Below are 15489 nucleotides of genomic sequence, written 5' to 3'. Positions count from 1 at the left end.
GCCAAGGGCTGAGCAAACCACAGATACTTCATGGGAAAGTGGCTTTAAAACTCTTGAGAATTTCTGTGAAATATATTTTGTTTATTATTGCAACACCAGGATAGAGATTCAAAAGTAATAATACTACGTTTTGTTATAAAAGTGGTCATACACGGACTAACAACCTACAAAGTGGCCATGAAACACTCCAATAATCCGCGGAATGTGGAGGATCATCATCTGATTTCATCATCGGATGAACCTCCTCCCCATAAGGCCACCCCACTTTATTAAATATGAAATATGCTCGACTTCTGCTGTCGACTCGAATTATGCATTGCCATCGAAAGGAGTCCAAAGTCCTTAACATGGCCGGCACGTACCAAACGCAGCACGCTTAAATACAGGAGATAAAATGCCGGACATTAAATCCCCCTGGGACGATGATGGAGAAAGAAATACATTCGGCCATCCTGCTACTCTCCTGGCTCTCTTCAAGGTGGATTGCCACAGAATGGAGTTTCAGGAACGAGAAGGAGGAATACCTAAAATATATATCCAGAAAATTTCATGCTCAACTTGCGTGTGTCAAAAATTCGAAATTGAAATGCTTTAAAATTTAACGTTTCTCCACTCCGCACTCCATGCTCCGCACAAAAACACATCAAATTGGGGGGAAGATGCAGCTGCCAGAATGCGGCAAGGACTCTGCCAGGACTCTTGCCCCTCCTTCGGCTCTTCATGGTCTTCGTGTTGGTGGGCAAACATTTTTATGCAAAAATATTTTGCATGTCACTCCCATCTGCGGGGTTGAAGCCTGGTCTGTGTATTTGCCACAGACTTTTGCATGCATAACAAGTCAGCGAAGCGAACAGGCGGACGGACAAGCAAACAGGACGAAAAGGATAAAAAAGCAATAGGGTAGAGAGCAGGGGAAGAGGGGAAACCCACGCACAGACACGGGCAGACAAGAAGGAAAAGGCACTGCCGGCAGTTCGCAGGAAACGCATACAAAACTTTAGCGGCAACCGGTCGCATTTCGTAATCTTTGCAAATAAACGCGTGAAATTCCAAGGCGCACCACAGTGGGGCATGTGGTTGAACGAAAGCCAGCAGGCAATGGGTTGGGGGGTGGTTGGATGGTTGGATGGTGAGAGGTATGGTGCCACAGTCGCCAGTTGGCCGACATGTGCGCGCCATTTTTGGCATACAGCTCACACGCGAAATTGCGCATGCAGATTAAAATTCTTGAACGCGCATTTCCGTTTCCGTTTCACTCTCCCTCTGTGTGTGCGAGTGTGCGAGTGTCTGTGTGTGTTGGGGAATATGCCCGGCATTTACTTGGCTCCTGCAAGGGTGCGATGGTGCTTGAATTTTCCACTTCGCTCTGGCTGTGAGTTTGCACCACGGATTACGAGTTGCAAGTTGCAACCTTGCAGTGACCTCGAGTTGAATAAAGTTGTGTGTCGTGGCTGAAATACTCAATAAAAATCGTATCGATGACAACAGCAATTCAATGTCAGCTATTTACTAGATTTTGATTCAAGGACTGAAGAAATTACAGCTTCTCTTACGTATACTTAATATTCTGCCTTAAATATTACTCATACGCCATGTAACCCATTTACTGAGATTTCCTCACAAGAATATGACTTAATTTGCAAGAAAACTGTACATCTTCTCATCCAAAAATATTACTCATACGCCACATGTTCCTAATAGACATTGACAATCGCATATTACTCATTGCATTAGAAATAAGAGTTGGTAGGGAAGAGCAGAGGATTTTTGGGATAGCCATTGATATGCAGACCTTGTTTTTTTTCGGGGGGCTGGACACATACAGAGGGGCTGGGAAACGCCCTGGGTCAGCTTTCTTTCCCGAAACGCACATCAAATAAAAGAAATGGCTTTGTTTGCTGCATGTGGCATAGAATATCAAGCTGATAAGGGGACGGGGCTGCGAAGGAGCCGAACCCATCCAAGGAGCCGAACCCAAGGCATCCAAGGATGAGGATTGTGTGCTGGCGCATAAATAATGTGACCTGCCTGACTGCGATTATCTGTGAACTATTTTTCACACGTTGCCGGCATACAAAGTGGTCCATTCTCTCTCTCGGCCTGGCAATATATGAGCTGCTTGGCCTGCTGAGGCCACTTGGCCCATTCATTTCTAAATCCAGCACATAGAGCCAGGAGGGTATGGCGTAAAAAACATATGCGAGTAAGCTTTTCTCTTCTTATTTTGAATAGTTTTTTGCTACTTACATTGTACTGAAATAATGAACAATAATATCCAGAGGCGTCGATCGAATGTCGGTCTCATGACTTCATCACTTGTCCAGAAATTCGTTGGTATTTGGATTTTCCTGTGCGGCAATATTCCTTCCGAAACCGCTCAGCTCTCAGATTGGCACATGGGTACTTTTATTTACTTTTTTTGTTTTTTTTTTTTGGTTGCTTTTCAGGGCTCTTGGGCTTTGTGGAGTGGAGGAGCTGGAAAAAAAGGATGGTTTAATTAGCATCGAGTGTGGAAAAATGTTTTAATCCAATTAAACGGTAGCCTAGCCACCTTAACCTTTTTTCGGCCAGACGGAAAAATCTAACAACTGTTTGCACATGAAATTAATTAATTTTCCACAAAAACTTTGTTGCATAACGCAAGGCGGATTAACTGGGCGAAGCATACATAGTAGCACAGTAGGATGTTGAAAGTAGGATGCAGGATTTTGGCTAGAGGATGAGGGATTCTGGATTCAGGATTCAGGATTCCTGCTGGAGACTGGAGAGTGGAGAGCGAGGATAGAGACATCAGTCGGCTACATTTTCGACAGCATTTTGTCTGCAGTGTTTGGAGTGCACGGCAAACAAAGCGACCCGACGAGAGGCAGCACCAGAGACGGAGGTGGATGGGCTCGGTCCTGGACCACCACTTGGACCACACAAAGCGTGCGCGTACTTTTCTCAAACACTATGTAGTATATGCAACCAGTTCGTGTGTGGGTGACGACACAGGGCAAACAAAATTAGCAGCAAAGCTGACGTAGCTGTTAACGAATTGACGTTGCCAGGACCTCCGAACTCCTTCTCATAACTGTCACAATCCGGTGGCGTACCTCTCTTCTCGCTCCCCGTTGTCCTTGGCCACTGGGCCTTGATTATGCATGTGAAATCCTTCTGCCAAAGGACCATGGCCATGGTAAGCTTAAGTATAAAGTCAGGGACTGGGCTGGACTGGGAAATAGCAGATTCCGTTGCCCAACAAGAGCTTACCAATTTGTGAATGGACTATGGCTATGGCCAGGACACAGAGGTTTCGATTTACATCGAATTGGAATTTTGGAAAAGCTATTTTTGGACAATCTGGAGGATATGCACAGGGAAAATTTCTGCCCAAGAAGGATATCTTATTTGCATCATTATAAGAGAAACAGTAATATCCTGAGAGAGGTCCTGTTGTTATCTTGCAACTCCTTTAAAATAAAAATCTTTCAGTGGATGTTAAATCGCAACCTATTGTTGCAACAGCAATTGTTGTCGGAGCTGCAACGGCAACTATGTGGCCAGCACTCAGAAACAACAATGACAGCATTGGGCAAACATATCACGCGATCAATTTGTCAAACAAGCTCAACTCCAACACAGGAGCAACAAAAGCAGCATCTGCGACACAGCGACAACACTACCACCACCAACAACAACTGGGGTCAACTAAGCAACATAAATGAAGTAACCGCTGCAATACACTGGGGGTGAATACACTGACTAGATGGTGCTGCAAGTTGGGGGGTGGTGCGGTGCGGTGTGGTCTGGTGGTGCGGCAACCCCCTGGCATTGTGGCCCACAAAATTGACAGCAGAAACATCGACATTTGACGCACATCATCAATATGTGACTCTGCATGTCGCCGGCCCCAGCCATGCCCCACCTATTCCGTGTTGTTGCTGTTGCTGCCACTCTATGCCAATGGGATCCCATGACATGTCGCACAGCTGTCGTTATACAACAGCAACAGAAACACACAACAGCAACACACAACAGCAACAACGATAGCGACAGCGATACCGAAACAAAGCGAAGAAAACCAAAGTGACAAACTATTACAAGCCGATTGTGTATGTTGACAGAAGCTCTAAGGTTGACCCCTCAGAAGCCGTCGAAGGCTTCCTTTGCGAACTTTGCAGACTTTTCAGACTGCTCACGCCGCGGAATAGCCGACTTTTCTGAACCAAATAAATCAGACATATGGCAGGAAACTCGACCATTAGCGGCAGGTGCTGTCAAGAGGTGGTAGAGCGGAGAGTTCTTCGCATTTCTCGCACGTTTCCCAAGCGAAACACTTAAGAGCAGCCCCCGGTCTATTATTTATGGTCAGAAAGTGAAGTGGGCCGTGGTTTATGGGCTTTAAAGTGGGACGAAGTGGGATATCCAACAATTACTTAAATCTTATAAACTGTCTGGGGCGAGCAGTTAAGTCATTACATTATTTTAAAAGTATCTGCAAACAAACCAATTAGGCTGAAAGCAAAACTACTATTTCCCATTGTGATGCAACTATTTTAAAGGCATCATTGGGAAAATCATGATGATGGCTGCTGATACATAAACAATAAAAGCCAATGGTATGTAAATTTTACCAATTTACCGCAACAATGCAAACGATCCCTGGAAATAGTTGGACCGCCCCCAATGAGGTGGTGTTGGGGGTGGATGCTGAAAAATTCAGACGAAATCATTTCGTTGAGCTTTGCAAAGCAGCAATGTGTTGCATACGAACAATTTTGGTTAACCGCAAAACAGCAGCAGCAATAGAAACAGGGGGGTTGAGGGCAAGGACATAGCCAGGATCAGGACTAGAACCAGCACCAGGAGAGGGTTTGGAGGAGAAAACCAAATGGCCAAATGCAAATTAAATTCACAAACCAAGCTAAGCCATTTATTGGCAGGTTCATTTGCAGCTTGAATTTTTACTGACTTGAAAATCCGCTTCATTGACAAGTGGCCAAAATAATTGACACCTTCTGTGGGTGGGAGTGGGTGGTATTTGGTGGGAGTGGTCGGTAGGGGGTGGCAGTGACCAGGAGTGGGTGGTTGAAACAATGATTTTGCTTTTCCATCCATTTGCGGTCGCTTTATTGATTGCAAATGGAAAAGCTGGAAAAGCGGGAAAAATAAAATTGAAAGAAAAAAGATAAACAGTGCCGAGGCTGTATAGTCTTAATATTTCATTCCCCGCCAACGCTGAATTAATAAGCGTAATTAAATTTTTCGGTCCTTTTATTTGCTTTTAATTTCGCAACTTTTAATTGCATTTGCCATCGGCAAATAGTACATCTAATGCACTGCCATTATTGTAGATTAAACCCGATTTATGATGAATTGAATGTAGCGTGGAAAATAAATAGCATCGAATGCTTTAAAGTTTAACCCATTGATCCGATTTGGCCATCAGAAAATCAACACCTGGCTCCCTTACAACGCCATTAGCCATTCGAAAACATTGGCCCAGCTGACACTTCTATGTGGCCTTAATCAAAGGCAGCACTAAGCTCCAGCTTTGGCTGAAAAGCGAGCTGAAGGTTCACACACACTGTGAGAATATTTCTCGTTTATGTCTATTCAGATTTTATCCTTAGAGTAGAGGAGGAGCCCTGTCGTTTCGGTTTCTCTGAGTGTCCTTCGTGGAAGGCGACAAATGCAAAGTTAAACAACTTCGACAGTGTTGCCGCACAGTTCATTGTTGGGGCATGCGGGTGTTGGGTGTTGAGAGGCTGGGAGGTCGGGGCAACACCATTTGCCAAACCCCCCTTCACTATCACAATTTCCACATCGACGCGCTGTGCCCACCCCCTCCAAGCCACTTGAACAAATTTTTCTTTGTCTTTTGCACGCCCCTGTGTCCTAGGTCCCGAGTCCTGTGTCCCCTTTATGCCCCATTCCCTCATGCCCATCACCCTTGCCACATGACTTATGTGGCTTGGAGCGAAACAAATGTGGAAAGCACAAAAGTCAACATATTGAATAATGATTGGTAGGCGAAAAAACGAGCCCCCACGGAAAGTTGGAAATGCTTTTCCCCCATTTTCCCACCATTGCGCTTTGTTCTCCGTCTATTCCGGGAGCTCCTCTATTCCGGGTCTATTTTCCGCTGTCTCCTCTTCTGTATAATCATAGGCGATAAATTCGTGTTGCAAAAAATTAATGATGCGAATTTTGGTGCTACTGTTTTGGCTTTTATTGTTTCCGCCCGGCTTTTATAAGCTACGCACTCGCTTCCGCTTCGGGATGAATTTTTATCGAATTTTTTGAACCGAAGGATGTGTTGTTTGGGTTTTTGTAGTAATCGATAAGCATGCCTGATGTATTCTTCGAAGCATTTGATTGATATTCCTATCCCAGCTTACCGTAAACTCCCATTCAGAGTGGGATTTGTGATTAATAGAATTGGGGGCTTATGAGTAGGGGTAGGGGTCTGGTTGAATTTAAAGGCCAGCAAAGGAGCTTTAAGCCAAACAATGGCCAGGTCAAGTCAAGTCAAGTTAAGTCGGCAGACAGGCCGAGCCAAGACAATGGCCAAGCAGGTGACTGGCATGCTGCCATTTGGGTTATCCACAGAGTGGGGCATCCATATAGTACATATGAAGCCACAAAGGGCGATGGCATACGGTCTGGTTGGTTGGCCCAAGAAGGCCACAGACAGAAGCCAAAAAAGCGTCGAAAAACAATCAGCACAATAAATTGAAGTCAACAGCTAACGGCTGACAACTTTTCCAAGAAGTCAAGAAGTGTATTCTCTCTCAAAACTATCAATAAATTCAAACTGAAAATATATTCCATCATGTTTACTTTATTCATTGCATCGCATCAGAAACTTCGCTTAACGACTTTCATCCCAAACATCGTTGAGAGCCACCTTGTTGGTGTTTTTTATCTGAAAAAGAGCCTGAATAAACTCGAAGGGCCCGATCGAAAATCAAATTAAAATTTCATGCTTTAACATTGTGTTCCAATTACTGTCGCAAACAATTTATACGCATGTCCTGGAGTGGATTCGAGTGGAGCTGGGAACAGGAGCAGGAGCCGGAGCAGGTCAGAACCCAGGCCAAGAACCATTTTTCAACCCAAAAACTTTTCCCGCTGCCGGGGCAGATCGGGGCAGAGACGTGTAATATGGTGTATGGGAATATATATAAATAAATACATATATTTGGGGAGATGGGTGATGGGGTGTTGGGTGGATGGCAGCCCAATTCGGGCTGCCAATGCCAAAACGGGTCGTTGTTATGTCATGAAAAATGCATTTTTCAGTACACAATAATAATATATGTAACACAATAAATTGCGAAACGCAAGAACTAAAAAAAAGAAGAGCGACTTTGGGGCAAGGACGGTTCATGAGGCTGTGAATGGGGCAAGGGCTGATGCCTGACTGGGAGGGGGGCTGAAGGAAAAATGTTATAAAATTGTTATCGAGCGCATAATAGCAAATGTTGCAAAATAACTTTTGACAAAGTGCACTCAATATCACACAGGAGGGAGCTGAAGGACCTTCAATATGGGTGCGAGTGTTTGAGTGTGTGAGTGACTAGCTAGCTGACTGGCTGGGTGGCTGGGTGGCCGGGCTGGGTGGCCTGGCACAATGAAAAATCACAGAATGCAAAGGCAGCAGAACTGCAGCCGAGAGAGCGAGAGTCCTTTTTTATTAGAAAAGAAATAATAGCCTGGGATGTCCCCCGATGGGGGAGTATACGACTATATAAATTGACACAATTCCGTCGAAAGTCAAGGCAAGGAAATGAGAAATAGTTGGGCTTGGAGAAAAATGCAGATCCGAAGGCAAAAGTCAAATTAAAGTTCCATTACGCAAGCCGAATCGGGGGACCGAATGCCGAAACATTCTCCTAGCCCGGCTGTCAAGTCGTGGACGTGTAACCAAATTACGGCAACACATGTGCCACAAAATATGCAACAATTTGAAGCAGAGGCAGTACAAAAAAATATCCAACCACCACTAGACCACCCCCAGGAGGTCCTGTATCCCTCGGAAAAAACTGCGACAGCCAGCACAAAAAATTACAGAGCATAACTTTAGGCATTTTCCTGCGCTTGGCATGCGCCTTCAACTTTAAAATGGCTTCTACGGGGCTGGGCGGGGCGTGGCATGTCTGTTGCATGGCTGCTTGCACGCCGAAACAATGGCCTGCATATGTGGCGCCTAAAGTTATACAACACGCCGGCTCTTTTGCGGGCTTAGTGGGAGGGGCGAGTGACAGAATGTAACTATTAGTTGCACATACCCGAGCAGCAGCGACAAATTCCCGGCTAGCCACGTGTCTGTGTGTGTGGGTGTGTGTGTGTGTTTCAAAAAGACACAGCACAGAGAGGGGGCGTGGCAGTGGGCCATTGTGTTGACATGCCCGAAAATCGGGTCAGTAGTAAATCAACAAAACAACTCGCCCGGCAGCGAACAATAGCAATCATTGTTTCTGCGGCTGGTGAAAAATGCATGGCGCATAGTTTTTAGGATCCTCTCGATTGCCATCGAAAATCTGCATACAAACGAGGGTTTTACATTTAAATTTGGGGTTTTTTGGGCTGAATCGAAAACGGAATATAATGAATCGATGAGTTCGAAAGCCAATCACTCAGAGTAAAATATTTGAACCAAAAATTTGAGGATTTTCGAGAGTTTTTTTCAAATCAATACGCTCAAAATCAACCTCAAAATATTCAATATTTAGGAATGTATTTCAATTAAAATTCTGGTTTGGTTTGTTTTTCAAATAACTCTTTTTGAAAGGTCTTAAAGTTTCATTTCCAGTCGGGAACAGAAGCATTAAACTTTTTATGGCTGGCGTTAATGGGTTAAGTTAAGTGCTGCCTTAAAGCCCACATGCCAACGTCAGCTATCAGCGCTTCCGTGCACACTTGAGTTCACACCCAAAAAGAGGGGCTTGATTGCAGTTCAGGAAGGCGTGGAGTGCCCAAAAGAGATGAACGTGGAAAGGGAGAAGGAGACTGGGATGGGGAGTAGCGAATGGCGATTAATCAATAACAACTCAGCGGCTGGACGCGAAATAATGGAGTACCTCTATCCGGGAGAGGAGTGCATTAAACTCCCTGTAGGCCACTTTTAGGCGCTGGCCGCGATGCAAATCGAAATGTGATGGCAGCAAGGCCAAAAATGCCAGGAATTTGGTGGAAGAGAGTTTCCCTGTTCGGCCTCGATTGTGGCTATTAGGCGTTGGCCATTTTTGGTTTGCCATTTCGGCAATATCGCCTCTATACCTTTAAACATGCTGGCCCAAAAATTAAAGCAATTTATGCTTACAGAGTGATTTTTATCGAGCGAACGCTTAGTGGCAACAGGCCCAGACAAACAGACAGACATTTAGACGCGATTGTCGTCATAAATTTCAGGTGGAACACGAACTTCTAGCCAAAAAAGCGAAAAGGGAAAAGGACCGTCCGAGTTGACTGCTGACCCACCTGAAAGTAGGAAACTCAAACAACAACACTGGGCCAGAAGAGCGGAAGCCACATGAAACATGACCCTCGATACAAGCGGTAAAGTTTGCGTGCCAAACACAACACACGAGGCAAGGCGACCAGAGGCAGGTGGCATGTGGCAGGTAGCAGAGACAAAGATGAAAGCCAAAAAGTCACCGGCAAAATCAAAATGAAGGCACACGCCATGCGAGGGCGTAGAGCCACCAGAGACGCTCAGCCGCATGTGGCAGGCGGCACCGAACAGAAAGTACTAGGCGACATCGAAACAGTCGACATTTAAAAAAGCATTTCATTCGCATATCTCCTTCATACCGGAAATTCTATATCAACGCAAATTGTTTATGGCCAAACAAGAGGGAATATGGCACAGGGCCAAGGTATAAAACGGAAAATGTAGTAACTATATGCCAACAAAAAAATACAATGGTTTTTCAAAGGAAGTTAAGGACGAGGCTATACTCTACACTAATAAAAAATACAAGAAATAATTATATAAATCAAACTTATAGACACTCAAGAAGAGGCCTAAAGAATATGTTTTTCAAACCTTTACTTTATTTTTATTTTTCATATTTTAATCACTTTATGTCATAGTGAACTATCCTTCCTCCATCCCATATTTGAATGAGTAACGTGAGGCTCATGAGTGAAAGGCAAAACCCTAGCAAGTGACACCGAGTCCGAGTCGCTGTGAGGTGAGCTTTTTAATAAAGCTAAGTGGATCAGGTAAAAAAAAGGACAAGAAATAAAATACAAGCTCGAAGCACACCAGAGAAGCAACATCTCCTGGAACGAGAAGACCAGAGACAAATTTTTATATATTTATCCTTTTATTTTTTACAACGCTTTTGTGGCGTGCCAAATGAAAATATAGCCAGGGAGCATGGCACGGCACGAATTTATTTATGTTTGGATCCGGCTCGTATTTGTTTTCAAAACGTTTAACCCGCCATCGAGGTTAATTAAAAGCAAAGCGCGCCCAGAACTATGCCACGTAATATGCACCAACCACACTAGAACACACTACGCTCTCCGCCGGGGGTCAGTGAGCATAAAATTATAAATATAAGCTCATTAAAGGCTTAGTCGCCAGAGGAGTCGAGCTGAGAGCTGTGAGCTGCGAGCCCCCCGCCGATGCATCCGCTTCCTGCGCCATGGTCGTGTCCATTTTAATTAGATAAAACTGCATTTTGCATAATTTTGGATGCCCGCACACACATCAATAAATCGAGCACTCGCCCGCGCTACATGGCAACTAATTTATGCCTTTGCTAATTAAACGATCCACAAAAACTCTGCCCCAAATGCGGCATTCATTTTAATAGCATCGAAACACCATTACAAAATTCGATTTTCGGCTTTGCTCGAATCAATTAGGTCGATGAATATTTTGTTCTGGTCAGCTCTTTTGAATTTTCACAGCTTGTAGCTATTATGATGACTTTAAAGTTTGTTAAAGTAAAGGTTTTTTTCTATAAAATTAATAAAATTACAATTATAATTTTAAATCTTTATTAGAATCAATATTACTTATTAGCCTAATTAAAAATTAAATTAGATATTAATGAAAATTTTAGTAAAGTTTATTAAAAATTAAATCAAGGGCTTAATGTTAAAAAGTTCAATCAAAACGCCTCAAAAATTATATAGATAGACTAACGGGTCGTATACGTCATATTAGAAACTTAAAGTTACGTATACGCACTGATGGTCTGTTACATCTAGAAAAGCTGTTATACAATGTATAATATACATTCTATCTCAGAAGTCCAACTTAAATGACAAAATTAGCAGATGCTTGAAGTTGATCAACGTGGCGTATACGTAATTTGAAAGAAAAATATTACGTATACGACCTGTTAATCAACTTTAAGCTTTAAACCAGGGGTGCCCAAGCACTGCTTATGACAGAGCAAATTCCAATACCTATGCACAAAAGCACAAATACATATGAGCGATAGTTTTTTTTTTTTTTCTATCGTATCACTGAAAAAAATTTTTGTAACATTTTCAACAGAAAAAAAAAAAAAATTTTTTTTCGGATAATTGAGAATTAATTTTAGGATTATAATTATTTTCAATATGCTCAATTATTTTTCGAATTTTTTTTACTGCGCTTCCATATCGGCTTGTGACGCAGATACTTTAGCATAGCATTTAATAAAATGCCTTTCCAAATTAATTTTTTTGTTTCCGCTTATTATTATATTACATATAATACATTGCTGCTCGCAAAGAAAATTTTCGACAAAGAAAAAATGCATCGTTCCACAGTCAACCATTCTGTCCAAAACCACAACAAGAAGTGATTTTTTGCAGTGAAAAGTTTTCGGCAATCCAACAACAAAATGCCAGAAAAGTGTTGAAACTGTTTAAGTGTTATTAAACTACGAAAAATTGTTATTGTAATTTGCCTTGCCTATACTGGGAGCAGCACACGTATATGATTTTGCTCTACCCATATGACAGAGCAATCCAACAACAAAGGAGGAACGAGAGCAATGGGACTGGGCATCCCTGCTTTAAACCAAAATAAAGAGGTCAAATAAATTTCTATTAAATTAAAAAAATTTGGACTTGGAATATTTAAAATCAATATTTAATATCTTTAAATTCAATACAATTTTTTATTAATATCTCCTGAAGAAATACTGTTTATTTTTATTGACATTATTTAATTAGCTGCAAGGTCCTTTAGCTTTAATACTTCTTGCGCTGTAACCTGGCATTTTGTGCCTAAGAGCGACTAAGTGAGCACGGCAATTACCGCCGCCGCAACCAAGACAAACTACTCGTAAACAGGAAACACCAGGCCGCCGTTTGATGGATGGGTGGTTGGCGGTGGCTGGGACTTTGTCGGCGGCTGGAGCTGTCAATTATAACAGTTTGCTAAAAGTTTCCGCGGAAAACGATGGAACGCCAGGTAGGTAGGTTGGCTGGCGGCCCACCATATGCGGCTGTAAATAAACAATTAGCAAGGTGAGTACCACTTAATTAAATAATTTTGCAGCCGTGTGGTTTAAAGGTGGCGGCGAAAAAAGCCCAACAAAATGAGCAGCTTCGGCGAACAAGCCTCGAATCGGCGATGCCCTGTGAGTATTTTTGGGCACAAAGCCGACAGGCCTGCTAATATGCTCCGCCAAGCGGCGGGGGTTCCTGATATATGACGTCTCATCAGCAGAACAAGTCGGCAAGCAGGCGGCAAACGGCGACAGGTGTTTCAACAACATTTCGTGCATGCCATAAAAATAACCCAAAACCCAAACACACGGACGGATAGCAACACCCGCACAGAAATACATGACATGTCTGACTTTTTGCCAGAGTGTTCCAGAGTGTGTGTGTGTGTCTGCTGGGGTGTGAGGGTACACATAAATGAAATTATGACATATTTAAATGGCACACAACAGGCAACAGGCTGGCTGCTTGGAACAGCCACACCCTCCTCCACCCACACTCCCACATTCTGACTTCAGTTTTTCCCTTTGCACCACGACATGGCAACTTCCGTTTCCGGTTTTGTTAGCCAAGTTGCCTGGCAGTTAACCTGGGCGCATGTTCGTTTCTAGTTGTTTGCCAGTATAATTTACAATTTGGCGCCATAAATGGTTTGTCGTGCTCTTTTTCTGGCTGGAGGGGGGCGTACGAGTGTGAACATTGCGTGCCGGGGTCAGGTCAAGTGCGTGTGCCATCTTAATTATGTGACAATGCCATCAGGAGGTGTCGCCGGCAATCGTGGGCCCAACGCCTAGATGGCTTAGATAGGCATGGTGGATAATCAAATTAATTTCCCCTAAGTGCCAAAGGACATTCCATAAATAAAAATGCAAACAAGTATCCTTTTTAATCTAGCCAGAAAATAAACAAAAATGGATTACATAACGTTACACTTTAATTCGTAAATTGTTGTTTTAAGTCCAAAGCCAACAGTCATCTCATCGCTCACCTGGAAAAAAATAGGAAGGGATAATACTATATTAGTAAGAGGCTTTCGGTAATTTATACTTTATATATATATATATTTTTTTGATTATTTTTTTAAGCAATTTTAATAACAAATAAGAGCATTGACAATGCCTTTGGTGATTTGCTTTTGTGCTTACTGATTCCCCGGCTCAATGGGGAAATGGGCCTCGGGAAAAGGGCTTAAATGATTAATTAAGCGCCTGATTGTATGCGAAAACATTTGGCATGTTGTGAGAGTGCGGATTTGTTGCTGATTCCGGTGCGGTGTGAAAATCACGTGTTGAAAATGGCGTGAATTCATCGTATGAATAGCGCACAAAACCAAACATTTCAACCAAACAACCAGCCAGCCATCCCAGGGCTTACAAACAGACACACTCTACCATTCTGTAGAGATACAAGTATATATATAGATTGTACCGATGTATATATAGAGGGACAAACACACGTGAGTCTGCATTTATTTTGATGTCATAGTTTTCGTTGGGAACGCGACGATTTTAATATTTAAATAAATGTTGTCGTTGATTGCGCATACGACGCGTTGTTTGTAGATTGTTGTTTGAGTTGTTCTTGTTGTGATTGGAACACGCTTGTTTGCCATCGGCATAAGACAAATTGTATTTGTTTTCGACTTTTCCCCCAAAAACCCAATTATGTGTCATGGCATTTATATGGCCACAGTTTCATTTCGCATTTTCCATATTTTCCACAATTTCCAAATGCAAAAAAATTATACAAATATTGAGATATGGATGCATAAAGCTATTCTACGGTCGGAATGAGTGTTTTAATTGAAATACATTAGCCCATGGCATGGTTGGAACTAGGTTGTTGGCCCCACAGTATGACCCACATTTGAATAACCCTTGAAGTCGAACCTCTGCCACTGACATCGGCGGCGACTCTAATTCATTATATTCATTTCGTTAGCTGGGCGAGTGCCAGGCGCAGACATACGAATTTTAACATATTATTTATGGCAAACATTTTTCGGCCAAAAGCTCTTCAACCAGGGGGGTTGGACCCCCTCTAACCGCAAGAAGCGCTCGTATGCAAATGGAATATCAATTTATTATTGCATACTTTTGTTCGCCACACTCGTCCTGCCCGGGAAACACTTTTAATTTATTAAAAATTCTATTGTCATGGACTAGGATAACAATAACCACAGCAGGGGCTGGGGGCTGGAGCAGGCTGAGTGGATAAAGATATATGTATGTATGAATACTCGTATATATATATATTTCACACTCTATTCGCCACCCAAAAAGTGAGAATTCCTGGTTGTCACGGAATTTTTATGTCGCTGAACTCGCTCGGCGCTCTGGCGCTCGGCAGCGGCTACTTTGGACAGACCAGACACTACGGATTCTGGCCTGTACTCGAACCCGGGGACCCACAATCCGTTTTCTGCTGCTGATGCTTTTCACATGGTTTTGAATGAATGACACATAAAGTTCTTTTTATTTCAGCTGCGTTTTGTTTTTGCGACATTTTTATGAATGCCTCGAAATATTTCAAGCCTTTCCATACGTCCTCTGCCCGGCTACCCTCTCCACTGGGGTTTATTCATGCGGAATGCGACGCATAGTTTTTTGCCAGTTTGCCAGTCCACAACCCCGGGCCACCCGCCGCCCCTTTGTTTGTTATTGTTTTGCCAACAGTTCAGTTCAGTTCAAGCCACACACCCTGCCCTGCCAACTCCCACTGGAAGACATGGCTGGGAACCCTTTTCAACGCAAATATGTTCCATTAGCAATGGCTCGACAACGATTTCAGTGTTTTTTTCGCCTCGCTTTTGTTTTTTATACATTTCTCTGGTTTTTTTTTTTGTTTTTTTTTTAGCCACTGATGGTTGGCTTTCTTTGGGTTCTTTTTGCATTTTTGGTTTGGCATGTGTTTGGCTTTCTGTTTTGGTTTGTTGGCATACTTTTGCCAAATGGAAATTATAGTCTAGTGCGCATGCATGTTGGCTGACTGCCTGCCATCCTGTGAGCCTTTTTAGCCATTAATTTATGTAGCCAACAGATG

At 43.0% G+C, this 15489-nt stretch overlaps 1 protein-coding gene across 1 annotated transcript in view; it reads right to left on the bottom strand.

The window, feature by feature from the left end:
* LOC6496544 overlaps positions 1–15489 on the bottom strand; it is a 122228-nt gene that overhangs the window by 88299 nt on the left and 18440 nt on the right. The window contains exon 2 of the mRNA XM_001961077.4: positions 2248–2475. Coding sequence (XP_001961113.1) covers positions 2248–2305 — 58 coding nt within the window. The 5' untranslated portion in view covers positions 2306–2475. The remainder of the gene's footprint in view (positions 1–2247; positions 2476–15489) is intronic.

The sequence above is a fragment of the Drosophila ananassae genome, chromosome 3L, assembly GCF_017639315.1.
Source record: "Drosophila ananassae strain 14024-0371.13 chromosome 3L, ASM1763931v2, whole genome shotgun sequence".
Classification (NCBI taxonomy): domain Eukaryota; kingdom Metazoa; phylum Arthropoda; class Insecta; order Diptera; family Drosophilidae; genus Drosophila; species Drosophila ananassae.
The sequence above is the reverse complement of the archived record's forward strand: the minus strand, read 5'-3'. Positions and strand labels throughout refer to the sequence as shown.